At 41.5% G+C, this 27,432-nt stretch overlaps 1 protein-coding gene across 23 annotated transcripts in view; it reads right to left on the bottom strand.

The window, feature by feature from the left end:
• MTSS1 (MTSS I-BAR domain containing 1) overlaps positions 1 to 27,432 on the bottom strand; it is a 124,578-nt gene that overhangs the window by 3,766 nt on the left and 93,380 nt on the right. For 8 of the 23 annotated variants that reach the window (XM_018076908.2, XM_018076914.2, XM_018076901.2 and 5 more), the window contains 8 exons: positions 26,060 to 26,134; positions 20,276 to 20,287; positions 14,879 to 15,036; positions 13,526 to 13,633; positions 12,542 to 12,639; positions 10,345 to 10,555; positions 2,630 to 2,749; positions 1,448 to 1,642 (listed from right to left, as the gene is read on the bottom strand). In XM_018076908.2, the coding sequence (XP_017932397.1) occupies positions 1,448 to 1,642; positions 2,630 to 2,749; positions 10,345 to 10,555; positions 12,542 to 12,639; positions 13,526 to 13,633; positions 14,879 to 15,036; positions 20,276 to 20,287; positions 26,060 to 26,134 (977 nt within the window). The remainder of the gene's footprint in view (positions 1 to 1,447; positions 1,643 to 2,629; positions 2,750 to 10,344; positions 10,556 to 12,541; positions 12,640 to 13,525; positions 13,634 to 14,878; positions 15,037 to 20,275; positions 20,288 to 26,059; positions 26,135 to 27,432) is intronic. The other 15 variants (XM_018077011.2, XM_008934549.3, XM_018076920.2 and 12 more) reach the window with 14 other exon arrangements.

The raw sequence follows: 27,432 nt of genomic DNA, 5'->3' as shown, positions 1-27,432 counted from the left end.
TCCTGAGGGTGTCCAGAACCCACACATTGCACACAAAGAGCAGGACTGATCCGTGTCCTGTGCTGGGAGGCAGAACCACTGCTAAGCAGTAGCTCCCCAAACACCAGCTGCTGCAAGGGCAATCCCAATCCTAAGTTTTCCTTTACTGAGACAGGGGCTGCTTTAAAAATAAAAGAAAAATTCTGCATTAGAATGGGCCCTACACCTCCCCAGCTGCCTGCTGGGCAGCCTCCCACAGCCTTCCAATTCACAATTAACGATGGGCCAAGACCACATTATGGATTTTTACTGACATGTGTCTCAGTCCAACATATGAGAAGTGCACGGCAGCTGAAGTGACAGACACCCTTGCACAGACAGGTATTTTGGTTTTATTAACACATATGAAACTCTGCTTTACCTTAACATCTGTGTCTCTGCTCTAAGTATTTTGCTGTCAAATATACTGGCAGAGTGCTTCTAGCACAGACACAGCTAATGACCCTGAACCCCCAGGACCACTGTGCCCACCCTGTATCTCAACAGTCTCCAGCTGCTGGAGAGAGAGAGCAGGGGGATCTGTAACAAGATATCTCAATTTAAATGTATAAGCAGGTCCCGTGGTGCATATGCAGTATTACACAACCATCCACAGGCACTTAAATCCTGCGTAGCTACTGTCAACTGCACATCAGCCTTGTGAGGATTCAGGGCAACAGAGAAGAGATCTTCTCTCCTTGCTCTGGGGCAGAGTCTCCCAGGGGAATGACCTGGCAAGGATGAAAGTCAAGACTGGCAGAGCAGAGACGTTTTAGTGCCAAAGAAGATCCCTGCAGATCCAGCTGGAGCAACTGAAAGAAGCTACTGCACTCTTTTTCAGTGGTCTCCACTAAGAGAGCAAAACGAGCTGGGTGATCACTTCCAGTTTGTGGCAGTAAAGCTGGGACAGCTTCAGTCATCACTTGGGTTTCCCTGGTGCTCAGCACCTTCTTAAACCACTCCAGCTGGATCTTGGAGTGTGCCTGCCCATGGGCAAGGTGGGGGCCCAGCCCAACCACCACAGGGAGAACACTGGTGTCTTCAATGTGGCCTTGCTAAACTAAGCCAACTGGATGCCAAGCCTGCCTTTCCGTGCTCAAGTGAGCGCTCTGACAGAGCTGAACAAGCTTTTCTCGCTGAATAGAGCCCAGAGTGCTTTCATCAACGTTCCAGAGTTAAACTATTCCTTCCTACCTACACATTGTCAGCTTTAATATGCTTTAGTCAGTGCCAGAACAGACAAGGTCATTGAGAAATACCCCCTGCTGGAATTTAGCTCTCCGATTTTCCCCATGCAGTGCCCATTCAGAGTGATATTAAAGAGAGCAAATCAACCAGTAATTACACGGACCGAAAGGTAGCAACAACTGCCGTGTGCATGCTGTTGGTATGAGGAGGTGAGGACTGCCACAACAAAAGGAACACAAACCTTCCAGCTAGGGATCTTAGATGATGGAAACATGCCTGGCCCAATGGTGTAATAATGAACGTAGTCTGGAAGGAGGGCTGAGGGAGCCCGAGTCCACGCGCGGGAGACAGGCGGGAAATGAGGGAAAGGACCTGCACCAACTGAAGCTACGGATGGGTCACTTGATAAACTACAGTGATAAAACCCATTAGACAACTGGAAACGAAACAAATAAAAAAAACAAAAACAGAGAAATTAATATAAACAGAATGAATACGAAAATACACTGTGACTGATGTTGTAGGGAGAAAACTTCTGTATCTTAAAACAAAAGAAAGAAAACTCTTAACTCTGCTGCAAACAAAAAACAGAAAATTGACACAATGCTTGGTTCAGAAGCGAGATTGCCTGAAAATTGTTATCTGGTATAACAAATTTCAGGCATCAATCTAGTGGTCACTGTCTCCCAGCTGAGCAGCTTTGCCTTCTGTCCATGGAAGCAGTATACTGTGAAAAAGCCTTTGCAATTTAGGAACCCTGCAGACTGCAGACATAGTACAAAACTTTTCCAATCCTGGAGGCATTTGCATTGGTGGCATTTAGTCTGTGTAGCTGGACAGAGAGGAAAAGCATACAGCCTTCAAATATGGCATGTTCTGTGTGATGATATGGAAGAAAAAAGAACAAAAACCAACAGCAAGGATTTACCAGATGAGAATGGAGACCGCTCTCACTTCCTCCCCCAATTCAGAGTGTATCCCACTTTATTTATTCCAACAATGTGTGTTTTGTCTTCCTTTTTGGTCAAAACCCAATCCCAATTAGTGTAATGTGTGCTACCTAATGGGAGAAAGGGGAGAAGCCACAAACAGCACAACCTGGGCAAGAAGCTCTTTGTCAGGCAACCAGCTGGCTTTGGGCGGCATTCCACAATCTCTTCGAGTAGCAAAGGTGGACAGTGAGCTTTTCTTGGAAAATTACCTCTGTAAAATGCCCAATTTGTAGCTTCTCCTACAAACTAGTTGAAAGGCAAGTGTGGTCTATTCAAACAGATTAATTCCTAAAGGAGAGTGCAACAGTTCCTATTCTCATCTTCGCAAAAAGGAATCCTGGCTGCATCCCATGCATCGTTTTTTGTCCAATGTTGCAGGGTTTGGATAACGAGCTAGTAGGTTTGTATGTCTTGGAGATGAAGTTTTTCACCTTATCTGTGGAGGCCCAAGCCCCCATGGTGGAGCCTGAGCTGACTGAGGTGGGGGAACTGCACTCGCTCACTGACTGGCAGGTTTCAGAGGCTTCTGAAGAGGCAGAGCTGGACGAATTCTGCAGCGTAAAACAGCACCACAGTGCAGGGAAAGGATACACAAGCCACCAAAAAAGGAAAAAAAATCACAAACAGAAAGAAAAAGACAAAAAGCACATACACAGAGACACACAGGAGAGAGGGAGGGATGAGAGAAGCAAAGGGTTAGGGTTTTAAAAATTAATTAGAAACTGCTCAAAACCATTCCTAATGTTCAGGACATCTATGAGAAACAAAATAAGCCACTTGCTTAATGCGAGAACTTGCCACACTGCTTAGGAATGAGGAAACTGAGGCAGTGATCTCAACTCCTCATTGCAATTTCAGCATCTCAATTCTGTTAGCTGTCTCACAGCAAGAAGCTGAGGGAGCTGAGGGCACCTGTGGTCCAAACATGCAATATACTGAGACAAGTGATTTATACAGGAAAGCAGATCATCAGTACTTCAAAGACACAAAGTTTAGATTTAAAACATGGAATAGCAAACATCACTTACATTCACAAGTTCTTGGATATTCTGATCTGCAAAAGTGCTTGTGAAAAGCTCATCTGAGTTCAAATATTATGGAATAGAGAAAGAAGTAATACTTACCAAACTGGAGTTTTCCAAAGTGCATAACTTGTATGCATGTAGGTAGGATGCATACACCAAATGCATACACTCTCACTCAAACCTTTCTGCCCAGCAGCCAGTGTGAAGGTACATGTGCTCTGCTGTGTGCAGAAATGGTGGCATGTACTTGCCACCTGCTTTCTCTTAACAGCAGAGCCAGAAAATACCAGAGGCTTGGATGGAGAGCGAAGGAAAATGCAGGACATAAAAGTGCCCATTGAACATAACAAACATTTTGCCCCTAGGTAGGAACTTCTCCTCCAATTTTCAGTGCACGCCTTTATGTACATTTGCTGCTTAAGACCTCTACAACAGACTCTAATTCAACCACAGGCAGGCCAAGGGGAATAACCATGCAGACCACTTTGCCTGCTACAGTGCTCTTCTAAAGCTCCCCCTTGAAAGTGGCATCCTGCTCCATAAAGGTGTGCGTCCAGGTCCAACCGAGTGCTTGGAAATGGTCAAGAATACTGGAAGAGTTGCCAGGGCAGTGGAGAGCTCTATTCACTGTCAGGAAATTCAAGACTACCAAGACTAATTCACCCTTTAGTAGCCCAGGATCTGGAAAACAAGTCTATCTAAGGATATCCCTGCCATTCTACAACAGCAGAGAGAATGCGCTCTTGTATCAGGTTTGCGTAGCAAACTCACAGATTTTAAGATGTTGAAGAGGAAGGGAAATCTCATTTGAAATAAAATTTCATCAGTTAACGTCAGGTGAGATCTGGGGTGAGTTTGCAATAAAAAGACAAATGGATAAGAGGCACTGTAGAGAACAAAAGGTGTCCCCTGCTAACCAGAAGCTACATATGAGAAATGTACAGCCAATTGCCTGGGTAAAAGGAGATGTAGGTCTCTGAGATGGAACACTGTCACCAGAAGGATTTTGGTGAAGGCTAGTAGGGCTGCTGAGAAGTCAACACAGCATCAGCATCTTGAACTTACTAGCAAACTGTGAGTTTAGTGAAGTTTTGCAAACACTCTAAAATTTTTTAAAAAGCATGTAGTGTGATGGACCATTTTATAAAATAACACATCCCATCCTATGCTGACATGGGATCAGATCTGCGGGTGACCTGTCAAATGTGCGTAGGGTACAAGTATGCTCAGCTAACAAGGCTTGTATGCAAGGTGCAGCAAGAGCTGAGGTGAAGGTAAGATCGGAAGAAATCACAACAAATGACTGTTAAGGAGAGCAGTGAACAGTGTGCAGTGGGGCACCTGTTGATGCGGCGGCTTCATGTTTTGTGGAACTGGTCACATTCTTGATTTAATGCAACTCCTTTTACAGGAGAAAAGCCTCTAAAATAAGAATACCAACATGCATGAGCTGTAGTTGACTCCGCCATCAGACATAACCACGGTGCACTAAATGGAGATGAGCCTATTGCTTCTATCCTTAGAGAAAAATACATTATAGAAAATTAGCTTTTACACTAAAACTCCAGACTTCTGCCTGACGTTCCAGGTACCTCAGAAAAGAAATCCCATGAGAATACTCACACTGATATTCTGGTTTGGCCAGGAAAAAGAAACGAAGAGAGAAAAATGTAATTACAGAAAATCCTTTTTTAACAGCCTGAATGACCCTCCTGGGTCTGCATACTCTGCACATGGCAGAACAGACAGTGAAGAGTCTGAGTTACAAGCATGGTATCCCTCATGCCACATTGTCTTCTGCAGATGCCTCAATGGGGACAAGTAAGAATTTGGAATTTACACCTGATAAGACTATTTACAAGACAGAAATTTCACAAGATTATGTCAAGTAATGGTAAAAATGGCCCATAAATGAGGTTTATTAGCAACAAAGATGCATGCAGCAAACAGACAGAAAAAGGTCAAAAATGGAAATTCTCAAGATGCAAAGAATTGTTCAATTTACTTGGTGTATGGGGGGAAAAAAGAATAGAATTGATGAACTTATTTTTGCAATTTAAGTGACTACTTTCAAGGTGAAAAAAAAGAAGACAAAAAGGACTCTCCCACTAACTCAGTGTGTCCATTTTCAGCAGGAAAAGCTAGACAAAGGCTGAACCAAGATGCCATGGGGAAAACACCCTGGTAGACGAAGGAAATGCAAGACGTGGTGGTACAGAAAGTGTCTCCTCACCTTCAGTAACTTGCATGGCACAGAGAAGGTGAGCCTCTGGTCTTGCTAAAAAGCATTACAACAGTGAGAAAACAATGGAGAGGGAGGCAGAAGAATACTGAATTCCTGAAGGAAAATGTAAGGAAAACATGACTGGCAGCAGGTCAAAGGCTCTCTGGATCAGACTGCAGAGCCACTCCTGAATGGTTAGATGAAGGTGTGGGAAGTACATACCACCCTTCATTTCTTAGCAGAAAGTACATGAGGGACTGAAAACAGAAACTATACAGTTACTGCTTGGGCAAAAAGTCCCCAAACAAGTGCTTGTTTTAGATGCACACCCTCTGGCACATGCACTCCTGTGAGCACACGCACTGACAAACACTGGGCAGAGCAATTTCTACTCCACACCCCATGGTGTGAGAAATTTGACTATCAGATTTTTTGAATTTGTTTTAGTAATTATTTTTTTTAAATGATTGTTTCACGTGAATCAGTTTTAAAATCAGTTCTTTAATTTTAGCTATTTTAACCCCGGGAGATTTTTTTCTTTTCCCCACAGCTGCAATAATGGTCTGCTCTTCTGAGAAAAAGCTAAAAGTTAGGAGTATCAGCAGAAAGCTAAAACTGTGCTCTGCACAGCAACATGCAGTGTAGCTTGGTGTCTGGTCTCTCAGACGTTGTGCCATGGCTTGTTCTTGGATAGTGTCCTGTTGCTTGGTGGGGTATGTACGAGTTCCAGCAAGCATAAAAAAAAAGAGCTGTATTTTGGGCTGCTGGACTGTGCAATTATATTTTCCATCTGCTGTCCTACTAACCTATAAAAGGACTATGGTTATCTTGTATTACTTGCATCCTTTCACACCTTTCTTAACCCCTTCCCTTTCCCAATTATGAGACAGAGCTTCCTGGACAAGGGTTTCCCAGAAGATCAAATCCTAATGACAGTGTCCTCTACAGTCAGTGGAAAACGGTCTCAGCTACTTTTCAAAAGGCTCCAGACAGTGACTCAAGGTCATCACCTCTCACTTCCAGAAACCTGTCTCTACTGACTCTTCTTTCTAGTCAGGGATAAACTGCTGGGAAACATAACTTAGAAAAGGAAGTTTAGGAGAAACAAATTCCTGGTGAAAACTTAACAGATAAGTTTCAGTTTGGAGTTGTTTTTTGTTTGTTTGGAGGTTTTTTTGTTTGTTTTCCAGGGGTTTTTTTTCTGTTTTGTTTTTTTTTTAAGTATTATTTGGGAGTATTTCTTAATTTAAACGGAAAACTGAATAGCTGTAACAATGTACTTCCCCTATTCTAACTTCAAGCTATTTCAAGCGATGGAATCTCCTCAAAAGCAGAATCTTTCCAGCTTGATAACCTGTACACGCAAAAGCAAGTTCGCATTCAGTTTTCCCTTACTTCAGTGTTTACGGAAAGCCATTTCCAGCGTATTCTCACACTAAAGACTTATCTCTCTGCTCTTTGACAGCACACCAACATTTCTATCTTCTTATCTGGTTTTTTCTGTCCCTTTGCTTTCATCCCCACAAAGTCTAAGCAAGCTATGAAATTCAACTGCATAAGTGCTTCCCCTATGCATGTTCACTCCAAATCCAGGGGATCCTTTAAAAATCATCCCCCTGAATCAAACGTAACTATACTACTACCATATTATTTCACCACAGATACTCCCAAGACCTCAGTTTGTCTACTATACAGGACAATATGTGGGTTTAGCAGCACCAGCCATGTCCAGTGTTCACCCAAGAGCCACTCTTGGTCTGATGTTCCCAGCAGCAGGTCTGTCAGAAAGACTTTGTTTGGGGTCAGTATGTGCCATGGGCAACACTGGCCATGGCTGATCTTACATCTGGCATTTAGAGAAACTGTTCCACTCCAGAAAAGAGACCTGTGATGCTTTTCCATCACAGGATGTGCTGAGCTACACCCAAACATACTTGTGTAATTACAATTAAAGTATTTTACAGTGACCTTCCCACATGTATAGCTACATGCTACAGGCTAACACTTCTGCTGCCAGGGATATTAAGAGCAATGCTGCAGAAAAGAGATCCTCCTAAACCAGTGAAAAGGCAGTGTCTGATTTGATAATTGCTCTTTTTCCTATCTTCTATGTAGAATGTGATAATTGCAAACACTTACTACTCGGCAACTACAGGTTGGAAAGCAGTCTTCATTTTGTCAGTCATCTCTCCTCTGGTATAGTCTGTATCTTGTTTAAATCTCTAGTTACTCCTTGTTTGAGATTCCCACCAGCCTCCCACCCCCATTTGTGTTTTTGAGGAAATTCAGTTTAATTTTCAGTGACACTTGCTTGTATAAAATGTAGGCAAAGCACATAAAAACTTCTCATAGCTCATATATTCCCAGTCCTATAATATGGGAATTTTAGGTAGTCCCTTCTACTTCTTTTTTCTTATTATAGAAAGAAAAAGGGCTTTGTTGATCCAGCAGATCCCACAGCATGTAGCTAGCAAACATCAGCAAGTGTCCACCTGCGCAAGATATACAGCTTTTAATTTCCTTTGTTGGTTCCAGAGCTTGCTTTTCTGCCTTCTCAGTGTCACTACTAGAAACAATGACATCAGTGTTCCAGGAACAGCAGCAGCTGCTGCTGCTCCTCCCCACCCACCATGGAGCCTCCAAGCACAACCACACGGAGATCTGTCAGTTGGTTAGAGACACACAACACAGGATAACGCTGTAAACTGAACAGCTCCTCGGTAAGCTCACAGTCACAATCATCTGTCAGCACAACACACATGATTTACTTAGTGCTGAACATACAAAGCAAGACACTTAAGCAAAGATGAAGCGGCCAGGCAATGATCTGTTACCTTTTCCTCTGCGTAAAGGTATACAGAGCCAGAGACATACAGAGCACATACCTATTTGTTATACCAACACACTACACTTGTCACACTGCTGCAGCCTTCTAGAGCTCATGAATAGCTCAAGTGATGCTTGGGTCAGTTTGCAACTTTATGGACAGTTTCTAAAATGAAGTGAAAGCACATGAACTTAGATGGTGTAAATCAGTGTGACTCCCATCAACTTTCAGGATGTTCTGCCACCTGATACCAGCCTAAGTTCTCTCCTCTGCTTAACAGGGGAACTTGCAAAGAGAGATGTTGAGTTTTTTTCCATGCTAAGAGCAATTGCAAAGTTACATCCTCATCTGCAAACACGGCATCATCATGTGGATTACCGCCCTTTTATACCGGTGCAGTGGATACTATGAAAACCAAAGATGATGCTGGCATGTTTAACTGATGTATGTATCTTAAAAGTTAATTTCCTTACCTTGTTACTATTCCAGTTTACTTTATTATTGCTCATTTACTTTTTTTGCATTTCACTTAGGTTAGCCATAGCCAATCTAAACAAAACATTCATTTTATTAGTGTGCACAAGGTTCTTCAGGATGTCACCTACAAAAAAAAGCTCATGTGTCCAGACTGCGGACAGTGCAGAAGAGGTATCATTTGAAAATGATCATCATCATTAAAATGAAAGAGGTAAATATATTTAAAAACAGTTGAGCTTCCCTTGAGAATGTGTTCCAAGCCTAAATGAACCAGTTTTATTTTGGATGATACCTTAAAATTTCATTAGGGGTTCCACTCACTAAATGTCTTGCAAAAGTAAGGGGCTGTGTGCTATCAAAGGTGGTCTAAGAGTAGTCTATATGGGCAGGTGACACTTGGAAATCACTAACACTTGCTGCTTGTTGACTGTGAGGATTAAAACTCCCCAACTATGCCTACAGAACTATCTACTCCCCAACATATGAAAAGGAGTGCAACTACATTTCTTAAAGTAAAAGACAATCTTCTCCAGTGACCTCAGGATGTATTACAATGAGTAATACTGAACAACAGGATATTAGGTCCACTTTGGTTTGTGACTAAGATTTATGATGGGATTTATAACATGAGATGGTAATTCAGCCTTGTTTAAAAAATACTGCAGCTGCTGTGTGGTTTGTTTAAAAAACCCAAACAAAACAGCAGAAAATTCAGGTGCTGGAAGGTAGAGGCCTTGGAGCATTGCAAAGCACTGCCTGCAGATGGCCAGCTAGTTTTTATAGGAATGATGCCATGAAGAAATAGAGCAGCAACTTCCTTCTGTAGACCCAAAAATGCTCTGGAAAAGTTTTGCCTATATTGATAGTGAAATCCTCTTAGTTTTACTGTGTTTAGGATGTTACCATATATGACTACACAAACACTCATTTCTTATGAGTTCTCGTTTTCATGCAGAAACCTTATTTCTGCAAGGTGCTCAACTGAGAACCCAAAAGAGCAAGCCTATCCACAGAAATGGATGTAATAAAAAATGGCAAAGCCAGTTCTGTGTGATAATGCTGACAGCATTTTGAGTATCCCAGACCCTTCACAGGGGAGGAATAAAAGAAGTCTCTCTGATGTCAAAGCCACCGTCCTATGGCTGTCAAAAGGCTGTTCTGGCATCAATATTTGCCCATTAAACAGTAAACAGCCACCACATATTAACAACTTGCAACCTTTGCAGGATATTAACTGCTAACCTCAGTGGGTAAAGTGAGTATTATTCCCTCCTGTAAGGTGAGACTTGTTCTTTCTCTTCTGTATGTATCTGAAAAATAGGCATCTAGGCTCCCTCCAGGGCCATGAGGAAAACTAAATCCCCCAAGAGTGACTTATCCTTTTCTTCAGTGCTAACTGCAAAAGCAGCATAAATCACTCAAGCTAGAGGCCCAACTTTTAGCTGGATTAAGTGTAGTGAGACAAACCTCACCCTCACTGTTTAAACTGACTCCAAGGTACCCCAAAACCACAGCAGATTCTTTCTGTGAAAGGTGAGCCAATTTAAAGAGTCCAGCTCGCACTCAGGTTTTTGTTCTCATGCTTGCACGTACCTGGTTAGGTGCTTCTGGTGGCATGGGGGATGGCGATTTGGACTGGAAAGCATCCTGGGACATGAATCCAGAATCATGGGAGGACACACTGGACAGCCTCATGGGTGCCTGCTGAGGCAGATTGGAGCTGCGATAGCGATAGTGTGAACTAGGTGAGTGCGAGTGCGAGCCACTGGACCGGGAATCACTACTGTTAACGCTGTTCAGACTGCTGTGAGAGACAAAAGGAACAGAGAAAGGAAAGGGGAGAGGAAAAGACACAAGGGTGGGGTGGGGAGAGACCCATATGCAGTACAATTAACATTCCACATGTCTCTAGCAACAGGCAGCATAAACCGGAAAAGAAAAATATTGACAAATTAAATATATATATATATGCACATATATATCAGTAAAGAACTATAAGCAACTGCAGTATCCCTGGTGATGAGAGAGAAAATGGCATTTTACCTTGAATTTCACTCGCATGACCAAATCTGTAACCACTCAGAGTTCAAAGTTGGGTTAGGGATTGCTACATGCCCTCCCTAGCATTTGCACAGCACTTGCTCAAAAAGTCTCTGCTGACAGCCTTCTCCTATTCCTGACTTAGACCTTGCTGCCTCTGCGCCATGGCCCAAATATACACTGGGATTTCTAGAAGGGTGACCAAAGGCACTGCAGTTCATATAAGCGTCTGTCTCTAGGCATGTCACTGCAGACAGTCAGCAGGACAATGTGTGAGACCATCACCAAACCCCCCACGCTCCAGAGTACCTGGGACAAGCTTTGCTCACATGAAGGCTTCCTACCAGAGAAAAACATGTGATGGCATATTGAGTGAAGCCAAGCCACTGGGTATGGAGCTTTAGTTAGTAAGATGGTTAGAGAATTAAAACCCGAAATTAATATCCGTGTTAAAAAACCCAGTGTGATGCTTCAAACAAAGAGATTGATTTTTACTCCTCAGTATCCATGAATGACAGTAAGGACATGTCAGCTGCAATGTGGGAGCCTGTGAAATTTCCTGCTGGGGTGGCTGAGCAGGACTAGCAGGATGTACCTGTAGGCAGCTTTCTACCCCCACTGGCAGGAGCCTGGCCGAAGGAATGGCTCTGTAGGATATGTGGGTGAGGCCTGCACCTCCTGTTCACAAACGCCACGTACACAGAGGATGTACAAATCAGCTTGGAGCAGAGAAAGAGAAAATCTGCTGAATTTTACCCACACATACTAGTCTATGCCACAGAGGTTTTACTGCTCAAGAAGATGAGGTTCATTAGGAACAGATGATGAAATTTTGTTGGGGTTTTTTTTGCCATTTTCTTCTATAGCTTCAGGATATTGCATCTTTAAGCCTGTGCTCATTGCTCTAAATATGCATGTTTTCACATATATATATATAAAAGTACTGACTTTTTTTATATATATCTGCATGCAGAGACAAGTAGGTACATAGAAGTGGTGTTCACTTGCTCTGACATGCTGTAGGTAACTTTGCTCATACACAGAGAACCTGTAATACATTATTTATAAAGCAAACTGAAAGGTAATCATTTGAGAGCAGCTAGAGAGGTGTTGAGCAGAATATACAACAGGATATCTTCCTTTTCAGTAAAAGGAAAGAGTAAATGTGGACACCGGGTATGGGGGCAACATGCTAATAAACTGTTTTATGAGAAAAAACAGTTTTTACAGAGAAAGCATAGACAGAATCCAGTGTTTCAACATATTTCAGGACAGCATTAGACAGCATTAAACAGTCAAAAAAACTTGTATCAAAAAAGCATTTCCATCTACCAGACTCATAGGGCTATAGCCAAGGATGTTTTCCCTTTTCAAAGAGTTTAACTTACTGATTAGTAACAGCTACTTAGAATAATCTAAAAAGTCATCACATGAAAAACAGAAAAGGAAATTATGAATGAACAATCTCAGAGCTTAGATCAGTACAGTCTGCTCTTTGATCCAAAATGGATTCAAGAGAACTGAACCAAAAACATCTTCAAGTTGTCTTGAGATCAAAAGTTGTTCAGTCATGCCCATCCTTTTTAATATTCCCAGCACACACACTTAAACGAGTAATGACCACAAGGGACTGATTTCAGTAATACTTGTTATTTAAGATTTAAGAATGTATACAAATCCATATCACAGTTTGAACTTGCCTCCTGTTGCCCCCAAAGAGGTGAAAAACAAATATTACCAATCGACTTACCTGCAAACACTAGATTTTCTGGACATGGTAGTACTGGGAGAGGATGGAGGAGTCTGGTAAGACCAGCTGTAATCAGAACCTTTCAAATCTAAAATTACCTGATGAAAGATAATCAATAGCATCAAGGATGTGGAAAAATTTTACCCCTATTAACAGAAAACATCTTCTTGTCATTCGTCACCACTACAAACTTGCAGTGCCAATTGACTCAGTCTCAGTCCCCTTCCAGAATTACGCTGTGTATATAACACAGGAGAGTCAGCTTCATCCTTGGCTTTCCAGGAACTAACATACTTCAACACTAGGGCTGCTATTACAGAAGGAAAGTCACATTTGAATGGAAAAATCTTAAAAAGTAAACTGGAGATTTATTTCATGCATTCTGGAAGCTGTTTTGTTTGGGTTTTTTTTTTTACTTTTAAAAAAACTATTATGGCCTTAGAGTTGAAGAACTGTTGCATTTTAAAAAATTAGCTGAAGATCCAACACTCAACCACAGCAGAGCTTTACACTTCTAGGTCAATGATATGACAAGAAAATTAACATAGCAAGGCTGGAGAAAAACATCCCATTTGGATTTATTTAATGACACACATTTTTCTATGCATTTTAAGGACCACATGGAAAAATGCTCAAATGTTAGACTCCACCCAGCTATCCAATCCCAGCAATCTTGCAACTACGTAAAGAGAGGGATGTTCAAATGTAGGGTGAGGAGATGACATTCATTCCTCATACACTCTCAGCAGAAATCTGGCATCTTCATATACTTCCAAGTGTACCAAGTACTTCAGGGGCACTAAGCCGGTACTTCAAGATAATTTTTTTTAAATTGCTTATGTTAAACATGACCTTGCTGCAGAGAAGCATCTACAAAACATAACATTAAGCCACTAAACACCAGTACTCAATATCCCTCAAAACACAAAAGGAAAACTGGTGCAAGCTACAAACGAAAATGTTTTCCAGGCAACAAGAGCTGACCTGTTCACTTGAGGATGGCAATTTGTGTGGATCCATGGTAAGACTTTTCAGGTCATCTGATATGGTTTGTAAATGGGTTATTTCTCCTAGCATTGATATTTCTTCTTCCTGAAAAGACAAAAGAGCATGGCTAATCACAGCCTTGGTTTTAAAAATCAGACCCATAATTCAACACACCACCTTTTTCTTTTTGCTGATGACTGTGGGGATGCCCAGTGGAGCCACCTTTTCTTTGCCCATTAAGCAGTAACTTCTTATGAAAGAAGCTCGAAAATATTAGAGTTCTGTAACTACTTTAAGATTGCTGTAAGTTCTGAGGCCCACAAATCTTTCTCTCATCAGCAAGATAAATAAGTCTCAGCCTTCTTTTTGTGATGTGTTCAGAAAAAGAGTGTCAGTTTTGCTGCATTAGACAAATTTTAACTCTTCTATGTATAGGCACTAATGTGCCCTAAAGATTTTAACCCTGAATGTACACAGGGGTTAAACTCGTATTCTTTGCTAGTTTTTGAAACTTAGAGATAAAGGCACTATACAGGTACAGAGCACTAATATATCTATGATTCCTTCTGGCTCAAATTACATCAACAACTAACTCAGATGATTCATGCACTGTAAACTATCCTAGCATTTCCTCCAGGTCCTCCAGAGTCTGGAATTCACCTCCTCCTGCTCAGCCATCACCTTCCTATTTCTCTAACTACAGTTTTCTGTTGAGAGTGGTGCTCTTTGTAAACAAGCACTGGGAACATATTCCCAGTACACCGGTGACCCTTCAGAAATGCATCATGCTTGCACAAAGCCACAAATGATTCCTTGTCGGGCTTCAGACAACCTGAGATGATGAAAATATACTGAAACCTTTTCAATGAACTGAAAACCTGTCATGTAGCAGGAAAAGAGCTATCAAAAAACTGCACGGAAGCAGCCTGCAATCTGTCAGATAATGTCATTATATAAACAGGGGAGGTCCTGAAACATTTATCAGTCCTAGCACTGGAGTAGGAGTGAGGAAGATTTAAATTAAAATGTGATGTTAAGAAGAAAAGCAGTGGAAAAAACTGCATTTGCAATGTCTTAGGTTGAAATTCATAGGGAACACAAACTGACTTTAGTCTTTGTGCCCACTGTTTACCCATCAGTCATCTTGAAAGCATTCAGTGTCTTCTATCACTGAATTACTACAAGCGCCTACAAGAAAGGCCCCAATTCTCACCACTTGCTTGACAGAGATGAAGCTTAATTTTGGCTCCAGAAATTAATTCCCAAGACATAACAAGATACTCTTTTGAGAGGTTTCTGGCCACTTATCTAATCTGTGAATTGTACTGACTCAAAACGAAGAGCTCTTACTATCACAGGGCGCAGCATGGAGATGAAAGCACAGAATCGGCCGCGCTCCTCGATCAGAGCCTTTCTGACAGCTTGCTTCTCAGTTTCTTCAAGCAGCAGGTACTTATCATTGACATCTTGTAAAGCACTATCCAACTGGGGCTGAATGTCACCCCGTCCTGCATGCAGGAAACAATCAAGAGTACATTTTGTCAAAACTGTGGATCTCCATAAACGACCTTATTTTCAGCCAGCACTGTTGCCAGATTGTGCTTTTGCAATTAATGTCTCAACCAGCATTTTATCTTAATTCAAGTTAGTAAGGGTTTTTTTTCCCCCCAATTAAGTCAAGCATTTCAAAGCATTTATTTTTTCCCCTTTTGCACAGAATAGAAATACAGCTCAATTTAAAAGGTTTCAACAAGCCAAAGACAGCATTTGAAAGAAAGACTTTCTCAAAGCATTACTGTAGTAACTGTTCATATCATCCTTGCTGAAAACCAACATCTTACTAACAGGGAGAGTAGTAATCACTAATCCCAGGTAAACACCTCTTCCTATTTTTGTGCTTAACAAGGTCCTAATGATAACCTTGTGGAGCCACTAAATGAATGAATCAATCTCCTATATAAGATACTATTATGACATGTTACTGATCATTGGACCACTTGACTCAAGCACTCTGCACAAGCAACTGCTGCAAGTTTTCTTCATTCCAGGGTTCAAACAAAACCAAACCTATCAACATAGGTTATTAAAGTATGTATTAATGTCCAATATCTGGCAGTGGAAATAATAAAATTCCAACGTTTTGCAAACAAAAAGCTTCACTGTGGTTATTACAGTCAACTCATAATAACAAAACTTTCTGTGACAGGTAAATATCTTATTCTGCACCAACTGCTTACTCTGCATCATGTCAAAAAATATTCCTCTAGGAATGAAGAGCTGCTGCCTAGACATACTATTACTGAACCAATAACATTTCAGTTGCAAGATATTTTCAAGCAGCTTACACTCCTAAATATTTTGAAGAACTTTAGTTGTATAAATTTGTTGCAAATCTCCCAGGATCCAGGTACATATCCATACCACTGTTGCTAAATACCAGGGAGATAACACTGAAAAAATGGTGAGTGAGTTACAAGCAGTTACCCAAAATCAATTTTTATGGACAATAACCCTTCTGCATGGAGAATTTAAAGCTACGAGCAAGAGGAAGAAGAAAGTCTCTTGACTTGTGCAGTACACAATGCAGATGACTTAATGTCAAGGTTACAAAAGAAAACCTTTGCCTTATTATCATATGTATTTCCTTAATACTCCTTTTCAAGGCAAAGTCATCAGCTCCCCTGCACTGATGCACAGCCAGAGCTGCAGGAAAAGAGCGCAGCAATGGAAGCAAAGGGAATCACGCTGGTTTAGCGGCATTACAGGCTGGATATATCCAAATCTCCTCTGTGCAGAGTTAGACATAGTCCAGATAAAACTGCACAGACCCCACATGCAGAGCTGTGCGATGGATCCTGGAAGAATCACATGCAGTGCAACATGGACATGGCCACTGCCAAGGCCAGCTGGGTACTAGACTGCCAACAGAATACCCACTGCCTGATCCTGCAGATCAGGCTGGCTGCTGTAGTATGGTCATGAAACTCTTTTGGAAGTAAATAACTTTAAGAATAATAGACTCTGAAGGTGCAGTCACCTGCTTTCTCTCTCAAAATTAGCATCTCCCAGAAACAAGTTATAAGAGAGCTTTGGGTAACATCCTGAAGGTCCCGTGCCTTCTTGTCGGTCACTCTCAGGAGACATACTGGGCCTTCCTGCTTGAAGACCATTCTGTATGTTTCAAGTCCCTCCCCATACTCTCCTTCGCCATCAGATGCAGCAGTTAAACATTTTATACTTCTCTGGAGTTGTTATTTCAAATTCCTTATGGAAAAGAGACTTGCATCATTGCTCAGACCCCTTTTCAGTGTTGCCTGGAAATTACAACAGGGGAAACAATCTCCTGTTCAAACCTAGATTCTGACTCACTATCATGGATGTACCAAATGCAAAATATATTAGTTGTAAACTAAATCACACACTCATTAGTTCAGCTCTGGAGAATTGCTGTAAATGTTAAGCTGTTCCATCATATGATCATGCACGTAACACAGTAAAAATCCCTGTTAAATGCATTCACTTGTGCACTGAGAACACACACACTTAGAAAGCAACTGGACTCCATTGATAAAGTGGGTTCAATTACAGTGAATTTTCGTAATTTATGTGGACCTCACAGAGCACCATGTCTTCAACCAGAGGAACAAGAGCACCCAAAACCTGGGGCAAAAATAAACTCAATTTGCACCTGTGTAACTCACTAAATTCAATAAAGTTATCAGGATAACATTCAAGATGGTATTTTAACCCCTCAGCAAGGGCACATGTAAAACTGCACCCCTCTCCAACATCCTCTGTACCTCTACAAAATTTCCTTTATTTCTTTCAGTGAGTCAGTACATTACCAAGATGCACCACCTCCTCACTGCTACTTCCGCAGACCCGCTTTAATGCTCTGAGGCACTTGGGTAGTCAGTGAAAACACAGAAGCTGCCTGGGGTATAATTCAGAGCAGGAAACAAGCTTAGGAGAATCATTTAGATGAGGCTCTGAAGTCAGATGTTTACATGGCATGAACACAGCTCTCTCCCGATGACTCCTTGCAACTCATCTTTTAGGAGCAGGAAAGCTTTATCAACATCCTTTGAAAGCTCCACAAAGCAGACATCAATCTAACAAGTCTTTTGAAAGCAAGCATAGCTCTTCACATTCTCTGAATTGCCAGCTGCCTCCCATGGCACTCAGAGAGCTCATAAATTTGAGTGATGAGATCTCTGCCCAGTTAAACCAGTTTCCTTAGCTAAGCAGAGCAGAGCCAATCCCCTTGACAGCACTCCTATACCCATAGGACACAGAAGGTATGAGGACTGCTCATCACCTCTGCTCCTCCCCCACCTTTGGGTCTCCACTGGCTTGAATCTGCTACTTATCTCAGAAGGGACTACTGACCACAGGAGAGCAATGAAGTTCTTTTCCCCTTTGAATTATGAGAGGAAGGGCACTTGTCCATGGCATCTCCGACAATTGATTGCAATATTTTTACTATGGACATGAGGCACATTTTCATAAGGAACATCAGCAAGCAATTATTTTTTCCAGCCCACATTCTCTGGCCTTCAGGTTATGCATTTGGAAACATTTCCAAACCAACACAACCACAGTAACGACATCAGACAGTTCCAGAACTCATCATGGAGCAGCTGCAAGAGTGCACCTGGAAGGACATTCCTGCCCCAGCTGCAGGCACGTTTGAGTGACCTACCACATCAATCTGCAACAGTAATGGCCAAAAACATCAAATGTAGTCACAGGTCTCTGGTCTGCAACCAGCCAGACATGAACAGGGTGCAGGGATGGTTCTGCAGAGCATGTCCAGCTGCACTCAGAAGAACAAGTCAACAACCTGAAAACTGAGGAGGAATTCAAATCCAGCCGTTCTCAAAATGGAGCTCTGGCAATGCAGAGAGGAGCAGAAATGCAAGACCAGAAGTCGTGGACTGAATTCTCCAATAGCCTGGGGACTTGCGGCTGGACCACAGGCAAGTAACAGCTAATCCAGTGCAGGGAGCTGAACTGCTTCTCATTAAAAGTAACATAAATCTGCTGCTACTTCAAGGACAGTTTTAATATGTTACCTTCAGAGCAGGTGCTCCACATCATTACCATGACATACAAGAGCTTTAAAGGACCAACATGCATTAAAAGTTCCATTTTACAGTGCTTTGTGTGAATCCTGGCTGAAAGCCTCATGCAATTTCTGAAATAACCACCATTTAAAAAGAACTTCAGTAAGGGGAAAGTATTAGGGAGAAAGAAAAAGGCAAATCTCATTTTCAACCCAATTTCATGTCTATTTTATAAGATAACTTAAACTAGCAAAGCTCTCAGCAACACCAAAGCAGAACAATGATCTTTAAATGCTCTCAGTGCAAGTCAAACTGCTAAAGTTAATGCTGTTATTGACAAAGTAATGCAGCAAATATTGGTGAAACTATTATTTTCCATGTTCTCACTCAAAGACTGCTCCCTTGCACTTTTTTAAGTGTCTGCACAGAACTTGAATATCCAATATTGGACACTTTACAGAGTGGCAGAATTTACACTGTGTAAGATAATGCTGAGTACACCTCTACTTGTACAAATCAAAGCAGGCTCCAAGTAATTAATTCCCAAACCACCTTCTTTACAAGAGTACACCTGCTCCACCTGCCAGGACGAACAACCCCTCTAAGTTTGGACAGTAAAGACAACAAATCAACTAATACGGATCTGGGTTGAGAATGGAAGAATTCTGCCACCGTTTATAGCAAGGTAGAAAATCATATAGCTGGGATTAATTTCAGACTCCTTCAGAAACCAAATCCGAATCTTTCTGTTGGCTACTGGAGATCTGAATCAGCTGCTAATGTTCAAAAGTGCAAAGGCTTCCTTTAACATAAAAAATCCAAATTACTAAATGAAGCTTCAAGATTGAATTACAAACCAGGAAAACCACAATGTGTAATTCCAAAAAAGGGGACAAGCAGCAGCTCCAGGAGCCCAGATGAGGGAACTTGGTTGAGAAGCCATCTAATCAATCCAAGCAATCCAGAGGCCAATCTAATCAATCCAGTCTTCTTCAAAGGGAACAGCTACATCACTACACTTGCAAGTGCAGGTATGATTACTTCTCTCAAGTTCAGAATCACGGCACTTCATTCACAAGGAGATCTCAAGGCAGCTACTTTAAATTTGCAATACAACTGAAACAGAATCCCAACTCAAACATACTCGAGGTGTGATCAGGCAACAGGAGAGGAGACAATCGTGATGCTGAATTCCAACCCATTCCCCAGCATGAATATAGTGATTTCTTATCCATCAGGTAAGAAAGATGCATGCGATTTTCAGAAAAAAAGGGGAATTTGGATCACAGATTACAAAGACCAACACTAAGGACTTTAAGCTCTAGACTTTAAAAGTCATATTAACAATAAGATACTCAATTATTTAAACATCACCTTGATGACATGTCTATTCCATTTAACTTCTCTCCCAACTGTGACATGATTTATCTGTCCATGTTAACCCCTTTCTAAAATAAACCAGAGGTTTATCCACAATACTGATTTTCTTCTTTTACCAGTGTTCCAATTAGATGCCAAAAGAAAATAAATCAAAAGGTGCTTTGTTCATTAAGATTAGGCAAATTTTAGTTTCATTAGAAATTAAAGTCTAGGCAGTTAGTGGAGACCAGACACCATAAAGAGGCCACAGCAAGGGCTACAATGAACCAGCCACCAGGGTCACAGCATGGCACAGACTTACCCAGAGCCTCAGCTGTCAGGCAGGTGCGCATGGTGAGAAATTGCAGGACACAAAATTGACACAGAAAGGAAAATAAAAAAAGTCAAACTGGTATTACAGCATTCCTAGAATTTAGACATTATCATCAGCGCCAAGAAAAAAGAGTAAGCAGTTTGGACTAGGCTATTTTGACTTCTTCCATTGCTGATAAAGACAAGTGCATTAGCTTTGCTTCCTGCTGAGCTGTTGTAAGTTAAACTTCTGGTTATTTACCATATAGAGTTTTACTTTAAGAGATTTAAACCAGTTTAGACTCCTCGGTGAGAACACATTAACCTGTGCTTCAGAGAAAGTGCACAACACAGATAAACGTCAGACTCTGGTCAGGCTGATAAAGTGGCAAAAAGCTCATCACCCTCACAGGGAAGAGGGAATTCAAACTTGCAGAACTCTGGGCAGGTGCTGTGTGAGTAACCACAGTGCTTTTTGATGTTCTCTACTGCAATTACATTAACAGATTGTTAATTAAATTAAAAGCTAATTGCTGATGCAATGTGGATGAACATCAAAAAGATTAACTATGATATGTGTATTTTAATTAAAAAACTTTTTATTATATGAAGTTTTGCAATAAACCTGGCTTGCTGTCAAAAAGAGGGGAACTATCAAGAGGCATTCAAAACTCAAGGAATGAAAGTAAATCAAAGAAATGTCTTCAGTCACTGATTTAGCAATTTGTCTTCACTGTGTTTTTGTGAAGCAGAGCTTACATTATAAGCTTGCAGGGAAAAAAACCCCAACAACAAAACACCAAAAAGCCCTGCAGGCACCACGGCCTCATTCACACAGGACATTTTCCCTGCAATAGATAAGGATAATTTGCTCATTAGCTTCCCTCCTTCTGAGCTGCATCAGTGTGAGTCTTGGCTCTCACTTCCCTCATCATGCCACACTTGATCAATTTAGAGGAATGAGGTTATCTCCTGCAGAGGAAGGGTCTGGCCAGGGGTTCCCCCTTCCCAGTCTGTCACTCCAGATGGGGTAAGTGCCAAGTACAAAAAGAGTGCAAAGTACTTGAATGAGAAGGTCAGCATTTGCTTTAAGAACTGAGACATCCTTCAGTTATAATTGTGTTGAAGAGCTTTATGTTTTTCAGTTAAGAGTCACAGGGTTTGCACAACCATCCTTGAGAGGAGTATAGCAATATTACAAAGACCAGAGTGTAACCCCAAAACAGCTGTGAAGGCCCTAAAACACAAACAGATCATCTTTGCTAATGAGGAGAAGGAAGAAAAAGCCCTTTTAGCAGTATTACAGTAAATCAATAATCATTTTCTACACTCTTAATTTCATTAGAATCACAAAACACTTTCCAAGACTGCTGCATACTCAAAAGGAGAGGCTGTCAATTTGGATACCCAATGTTGATGGGACACAAGAAGAAATGTTGTACTGAATGTTAAGGCAATTCTGCAGAAACTTCTACAAATGGCATAGAGATAAAACTCAGTTTATATATTAACATGTGTTATATTATTGCAAGTGTTACATATAACTTCTCTCGTATCCGCTTGGATTGAAACATTTTCCTCAAAGCTCACACACAGTGTCACATGAAGAACCTGAAAATGAAACCTACCAGTCATGTTATAGGCAGAAGGGAAACCTGTCCAGTTAATCATTAATAGCCAAGCTGAAATACAGAAGATAAAGCCAACATGCACTCCAGATTTTACATATACATTCAGATATATTTTAATTTAGTCACTTGATCCTTTTTTAGTTAAACTAAGAATCATGCATTTTGTTAACCTTCCCAAATGGTTACATGCAGAGCCACAGCTGCTATCTCTCTTCTGAATTCAATATAGCATCAACAGCTTCTAGTAGCTATGGATCCACTTATGAGGCCCTGACTCAGCAGAAACCTAAACATGGAATTTATTTTAAATGTATGCATAATTATTCTGCTGACTCAGGTTAGCTGGGCTGACTTCTGATGGCCAATGTTTGTCTGAAAACAAAGAGCAATTTAGAAGATGTATGCAGTTCCATGCACTACACAGTTTTATCTGTTCAGACAAGAGCCAAGTTTCAACACTGAGATGTTGAGGCAAGAAGCCCTATGGGCCTGTTCCCTGTGGGAACAAAGGCCCTAAGGAAAAGGAGGTACCTTGAAGATCACCATGACATCCTCAGGGACTGCATGGATCTGGCTGGTACACCAGAATCCTATTTAGACTATATACAGATTTAGCTTCATATCGACCTTTTTTTTTTTAATAGTCAAAGACAATAAATAGAATGTAAATTATCTCTATGAGGTCTTTTGAAATGCAAGACCTTAATTTACACACAGACATGTCGCTTTACTAGATATACTCTAGCAAACTCCTCACAAGGACCCCGAACATCCTTTTGTTTTGTTTGGAAAGCTTGGTGTTTTCTCCATTGCTTCAAGCTTTGGAAACACCTTTACTGCAATTAACACGCTTACTCAGAGAACATAATGTCTAATAAATGATCTTAAGTGCCCAGCCTGAACTTTCAACTTGGCCGCATGGAACCAGACCACGCGCAAGCCAGGGCACAGGCAGACCCCCCATGTATTCGGCCCCTTGGTGGGGTGTCCAACCTGCAGTGCTCCTGCCACGACAAGCCAAACAGCCCAGGGCTCTCTCTCCTAAATGTCCTTGGGATGCAGACAAGGAGCTGCTGTGCATGCTGCAGCCATCACCTACGAGAGAGAGCCTCCGCAGCTCAATGCGGAAGGGGGAGAGAACACCCCTGCCGTGATGCGAATGAGGAAAGTAGAGGGTTATATTTGAGTTCCTACATCTGAAGCTGCCCAAAGCAAAAGAAAACCACTTTCTCATCCAGTCACAGCAGAAAAAGCTTGAAGGACCTTTTTTAGTAGCATGCACAGTATTGAAGCAAATCCAGAATTCAGCAAACATCTCACTTGCCCACAGATGATCGTAAGGTTAATTCAAAGATATTCTTACAAGTGCTAGGAAGGGAAGGAATTGGTTGTTTTAGAGTTCCCATAGGTGAGTCAGTAATTTTACAGAAAAATCAAAGGGACAGGTCCTGCTTGAGGAAGAACAGAACAAAAGAAGTAAATCTGAGCAACAGGGAAACGAGAGTTGAAGACACAATAAGACATTCATGCACTCAGCCACATGCCTGTCAGGAGAGTTTCACCCATAGTTCCCTGTCCACATTTCAAACCTCATTTATGACCTAAAGCAGAATCACTTCTGCACTCGTGTCATGAATAAATAAACCCCTTCTTGATTATTTTTATCCCTCAATAATAGCAAAAGCAACATACTTCATCACATAGGACATTGAACTGATCTGTCAAGATGGATACATACAAAAAACATTTTCATGACGACATCTGACATTGCATTCAGACCAACACTTTATTTCCTCAAGGTAGGGATCAAAACAACAAAGAGGGGGAAAAAATCTGCTATGTTTTTTTTTTCTTCTGTATTTAAGTACTGTAGATAACTTGCAAGAAGTGGACCTCCTGCCCACTTGTGCTGGGAACCCACAGGGCCAACAGCTTTGGGCATTCATACTCTCATCCACACGAGCCTCAAGGCCTCCCTGCATCTCTCCTACTCAGGGGCCATGAGAACAACGCTCAGCTCCTCAAAAATATTGCAGCTCTTACTTTTCCCTGTACTGGCTACCTGTGAATCTTCAGCTCTTCCACCTTCCCCATACACGTCCCTCTGTGACCAGCTTTAATCCCACCTGACTCCTATTGGGTTTGTGCTCTGGACCTAAACACCAGGTGTGGGAGAGCAATTCCATGGGGGACAGCACAGAAATACAGCACCTTCAGTACAGCTCCAAAAGTATGTCAAAATAGCAAAAGCAAGGGAATGACATTTTAAGAAAACTATGAAAGAAACAAAGAAAACTTCAATCACACCATGGCTGCTGCAATAATGATGGCAAAACGAGGCCTGTTCCACTCCCCACTCAAAGATGCTTAATCCTGAAGGAGGACAAGACACCAGTTTGCTAACCCTCGTCACAAGACTTGGCTCACATTTGGGGAGGAAGATATGAACCCAAAAATCCAAGGTCTATGTCTGCTTCCTTTAACCACCGCTGACAGATGCAGGTGGCATCTGCAGTATGAGAACAGTGGGTTGGGTTTTTTTCCAGCAGCTTTTAAGTTCTTCTCTCTCCGCTTCACACTTTACAGAAAATTATGTCTCCTTCTTCAATATTGCAGATGGATTTATTCAATACTCAGAAGCAGGATAAAGGGGAGCTGGAGCCAGACAGCTGTCATTCCATAGAAACAGGGTCAAAAAATGGCTCCTTCTTCACAGATCCCAGACAACCACCCAAACCATTCTATGCTTCAGTATTTTTCTCAGTGCTCACCTACCATGCATTGACGGGTTGTTTGTAACACACGTGGACAAGAAGATATGAGACTAGAAAAGGAGGGGGAGACAGGAAGAAAAACTGAGGAAATATTACACACTCTCTACAGACGTTGGTCTGAAGTCTGACAATTCATCACAGAAAATGAGAAACATGTTTACACATCATCCAAAAATCAAAATCTTATCTCAAAAAGTCATGTTCCTCTAACGATCACCATTCTGATTTTAAACACTAAACTTCTGACAGACAGACACACAAAGCCTAATGAGCTAAGCTCCCTCTTGCTGGCTTCCACCTCTCCTTTCCTCATCTCTCATCTGACATCAGCTAAAATTCAAGAGCAGTTTTCTAGTCATGTGGCTTTCTACCACTGTAATTAACTGACTCATCTATTAGGAAGGACAGTCAGAGACAGCTCACCTGTTCTGGGTAACACTTATACAATTTCAAAATTTCAAGAAACTCCCCACCCTAGTATTTATTTTGCTCATCCGTGGGTTCACTGATTTTAGGCAGGAGGGGAAGGACAAGTTGCAACCTGCAGGCTGAGAGCTGCTCAAAGCACACTTCCAACCCTGCTGCTTCCGACCCACTGCGGAAAAGGGAACCAGGAATTCTGCTTCTGTACAAGCTCCCTATCATTGCTCCAAAGCCTGGTGGGGTTTGCGCTTGGCCAAGGAGAAGCCTTAGTGATGGCAGTGCTGTAGCTACCAGTGATGCTTGTTTCCATTAAAATGACAATGAAAGTCCTGGGACAAGATGGAGGTGGGAGAGCAACAGGAGCACAAGATTCAGGTACTAAAAAAGACATACTGCCTTTGGGGAGAACTCCCTTTCTTTTCTCACTCATGTTTAGTTTTCTATGGCTGCCAAGTGCCCTCCCCTTGATAACAACCCATGCCACCTTCTCACATTTTGAGGAATAACATAAGGTTTAGGACACCACAGACTGTCAAAATAAAAAGAAAAAAGAAGAAAGGTGGTAGAAAGGAAGAACATTGAGAAATGTTAATAGTTAGAGAACATTTACATAATGGCTTTTTTTATATTATTCCAAAAGATTCTAGAAAATTTTACAGGTATCTGTAAAAGTCATGTCATAGCGTCAATGTTCCTAAGAAGAATAAGTTAGCAGTAAGAGTTCTATTTTAAAACACGATTGACTTTGTACAAACAGTTTCAAGGCTTTTGCATAAGAACATTAGATGGCAGCTTCAGAGTATGATTTAAATGACACATAGTAATTCTATCCTGGTGTTCAAGTACATATCAGGAATACACTAGAGGGGACCGAATTATTATAACAGAAAGTCCTACTGCTGTTCAGTCTTTGTCAATGAGCACAGCCCAGAAGTTTTTTTAACAGTATAGTATGGAGCAAGTTACCTTTCTTTGCTTTCTTCTGTAGCTTCAGTGTGTCAGATGATTTCTTTTTTATCTCTTGACGGGCTTTTTTGTATTCTAAAAAACACACACAGTCTCTATTATCAACATACTCAGTGTCAAAATGAATGTTTTTCACAGAAAAGGCTATGGTTGAAGACATTAGACTACCAACTTTTAGAGGACAGCTACTATTAATCAAAGCAGCTTAGAACTCACATTTTGTAGTGCCTATACATTTGGCTTAATATAACATTTTAGGGTGTGAGCACATTCACATACCAAAATCTTTTCCAAATAAACAAAGCCTTTACAGAAATAACAACTGAGAACACAGTACAAAATCAGAGTGCTTTTCACTTCAGACTCATCCACTCTCAGGAATGGAAAACAGAGATGACAGGTTTCTCGAAACATCTGTGTTCAAAAACAAGCATCCAGAAATGGCAAGGCAGAGAATATCCTGTGATCCCTCTCCAGCATGAGAGTCAGGCGGAGGGAGAGAGTGCTAAAACTTTGCCCAAGGAAGGGTCACATTGCTAGCTCTTTCTGATGAAGTGGAACACACTGCAGTTGTCCTCATTTTTAGATGAGCTGCAAATGCTGGGAGAATTAAAATCCCAGAACAAAATATTCAACCTCTAGTGCAGGGACACTAAAGGTACCAGATATGAAAGCTGATATTTAAAAATAAATAAATAAAAAAAAAGGCATGTATGCATGTATATACATATACACACACACCTTAACAAAGGAGTCAATGTTACTACTCTTCTAATAGATGGAAAAACAGAAGCAGGCTGGTGGCAGGCACAAGAACTGTACCGAGGCCAACTGCACCCCCAACACCCAAGTCTGCCCACTAAACCCTAAATCTCACTGCCACTTTGGCCAGGGTCACCCCTACCTGCAGGAACCCTCCCTACCTTGCTTAACACTCTCTGCAGCACAAGGTAGAGATTTTTTCAAGGGCTGCTGATTCAACTGCTTCTATGTGATCTCAGTAACAGTGGAGCAAGAAGCAAATCCTCTTTTGGAGGCCAAGCCCACTCCTTCCCCATCAGTTCTCACCCTCTACAAAATAAGTTATGGTGCTCTTGCTTCTTTCAGACATAGCAAAAGTCTTCAATTTTCAAGTGGTGAACTGGAACCTGCTTTCAGCACCTGCGCTAGAGGGCCACCATCTCTAATTAAAGTTTTGCAAAGCCAAAGACATCTACCTATGCACTTGCTTTGCAAGACTGCTGCCTCCTGTTCATTCCCCCAGGAAAGCCTCTGGAGCCATCATCAGCACTGCAGCTCTGGGCATTCCATGTCCACGACACAGATCTGCTCCCCAGGTGCACATTTCTGTGTGGCATCAGGTATAAAATAAC

This window comes from Manacus vitellinus, unplaced genomic scaffold (genome assembly GCF_001715985.3).
Source record: "Manacus vitellinus isolate BGI_N305 unplaced genomic scaffold, ASM171598v3 scaffold_1_pilon, whole genome shotgun sequence".
Classification (NCBI taxonomy): Eukaryota; Metazoa; Chordata; class Aves; order Passeriformes; family Pipridae; genus Manacus; species Manacus vitellinus.
The sequence above is the reverse complement of the archived record's forward strand: the minus strand, read 5'-3'. Positions and strand labels throughout refer to the sequence as shown.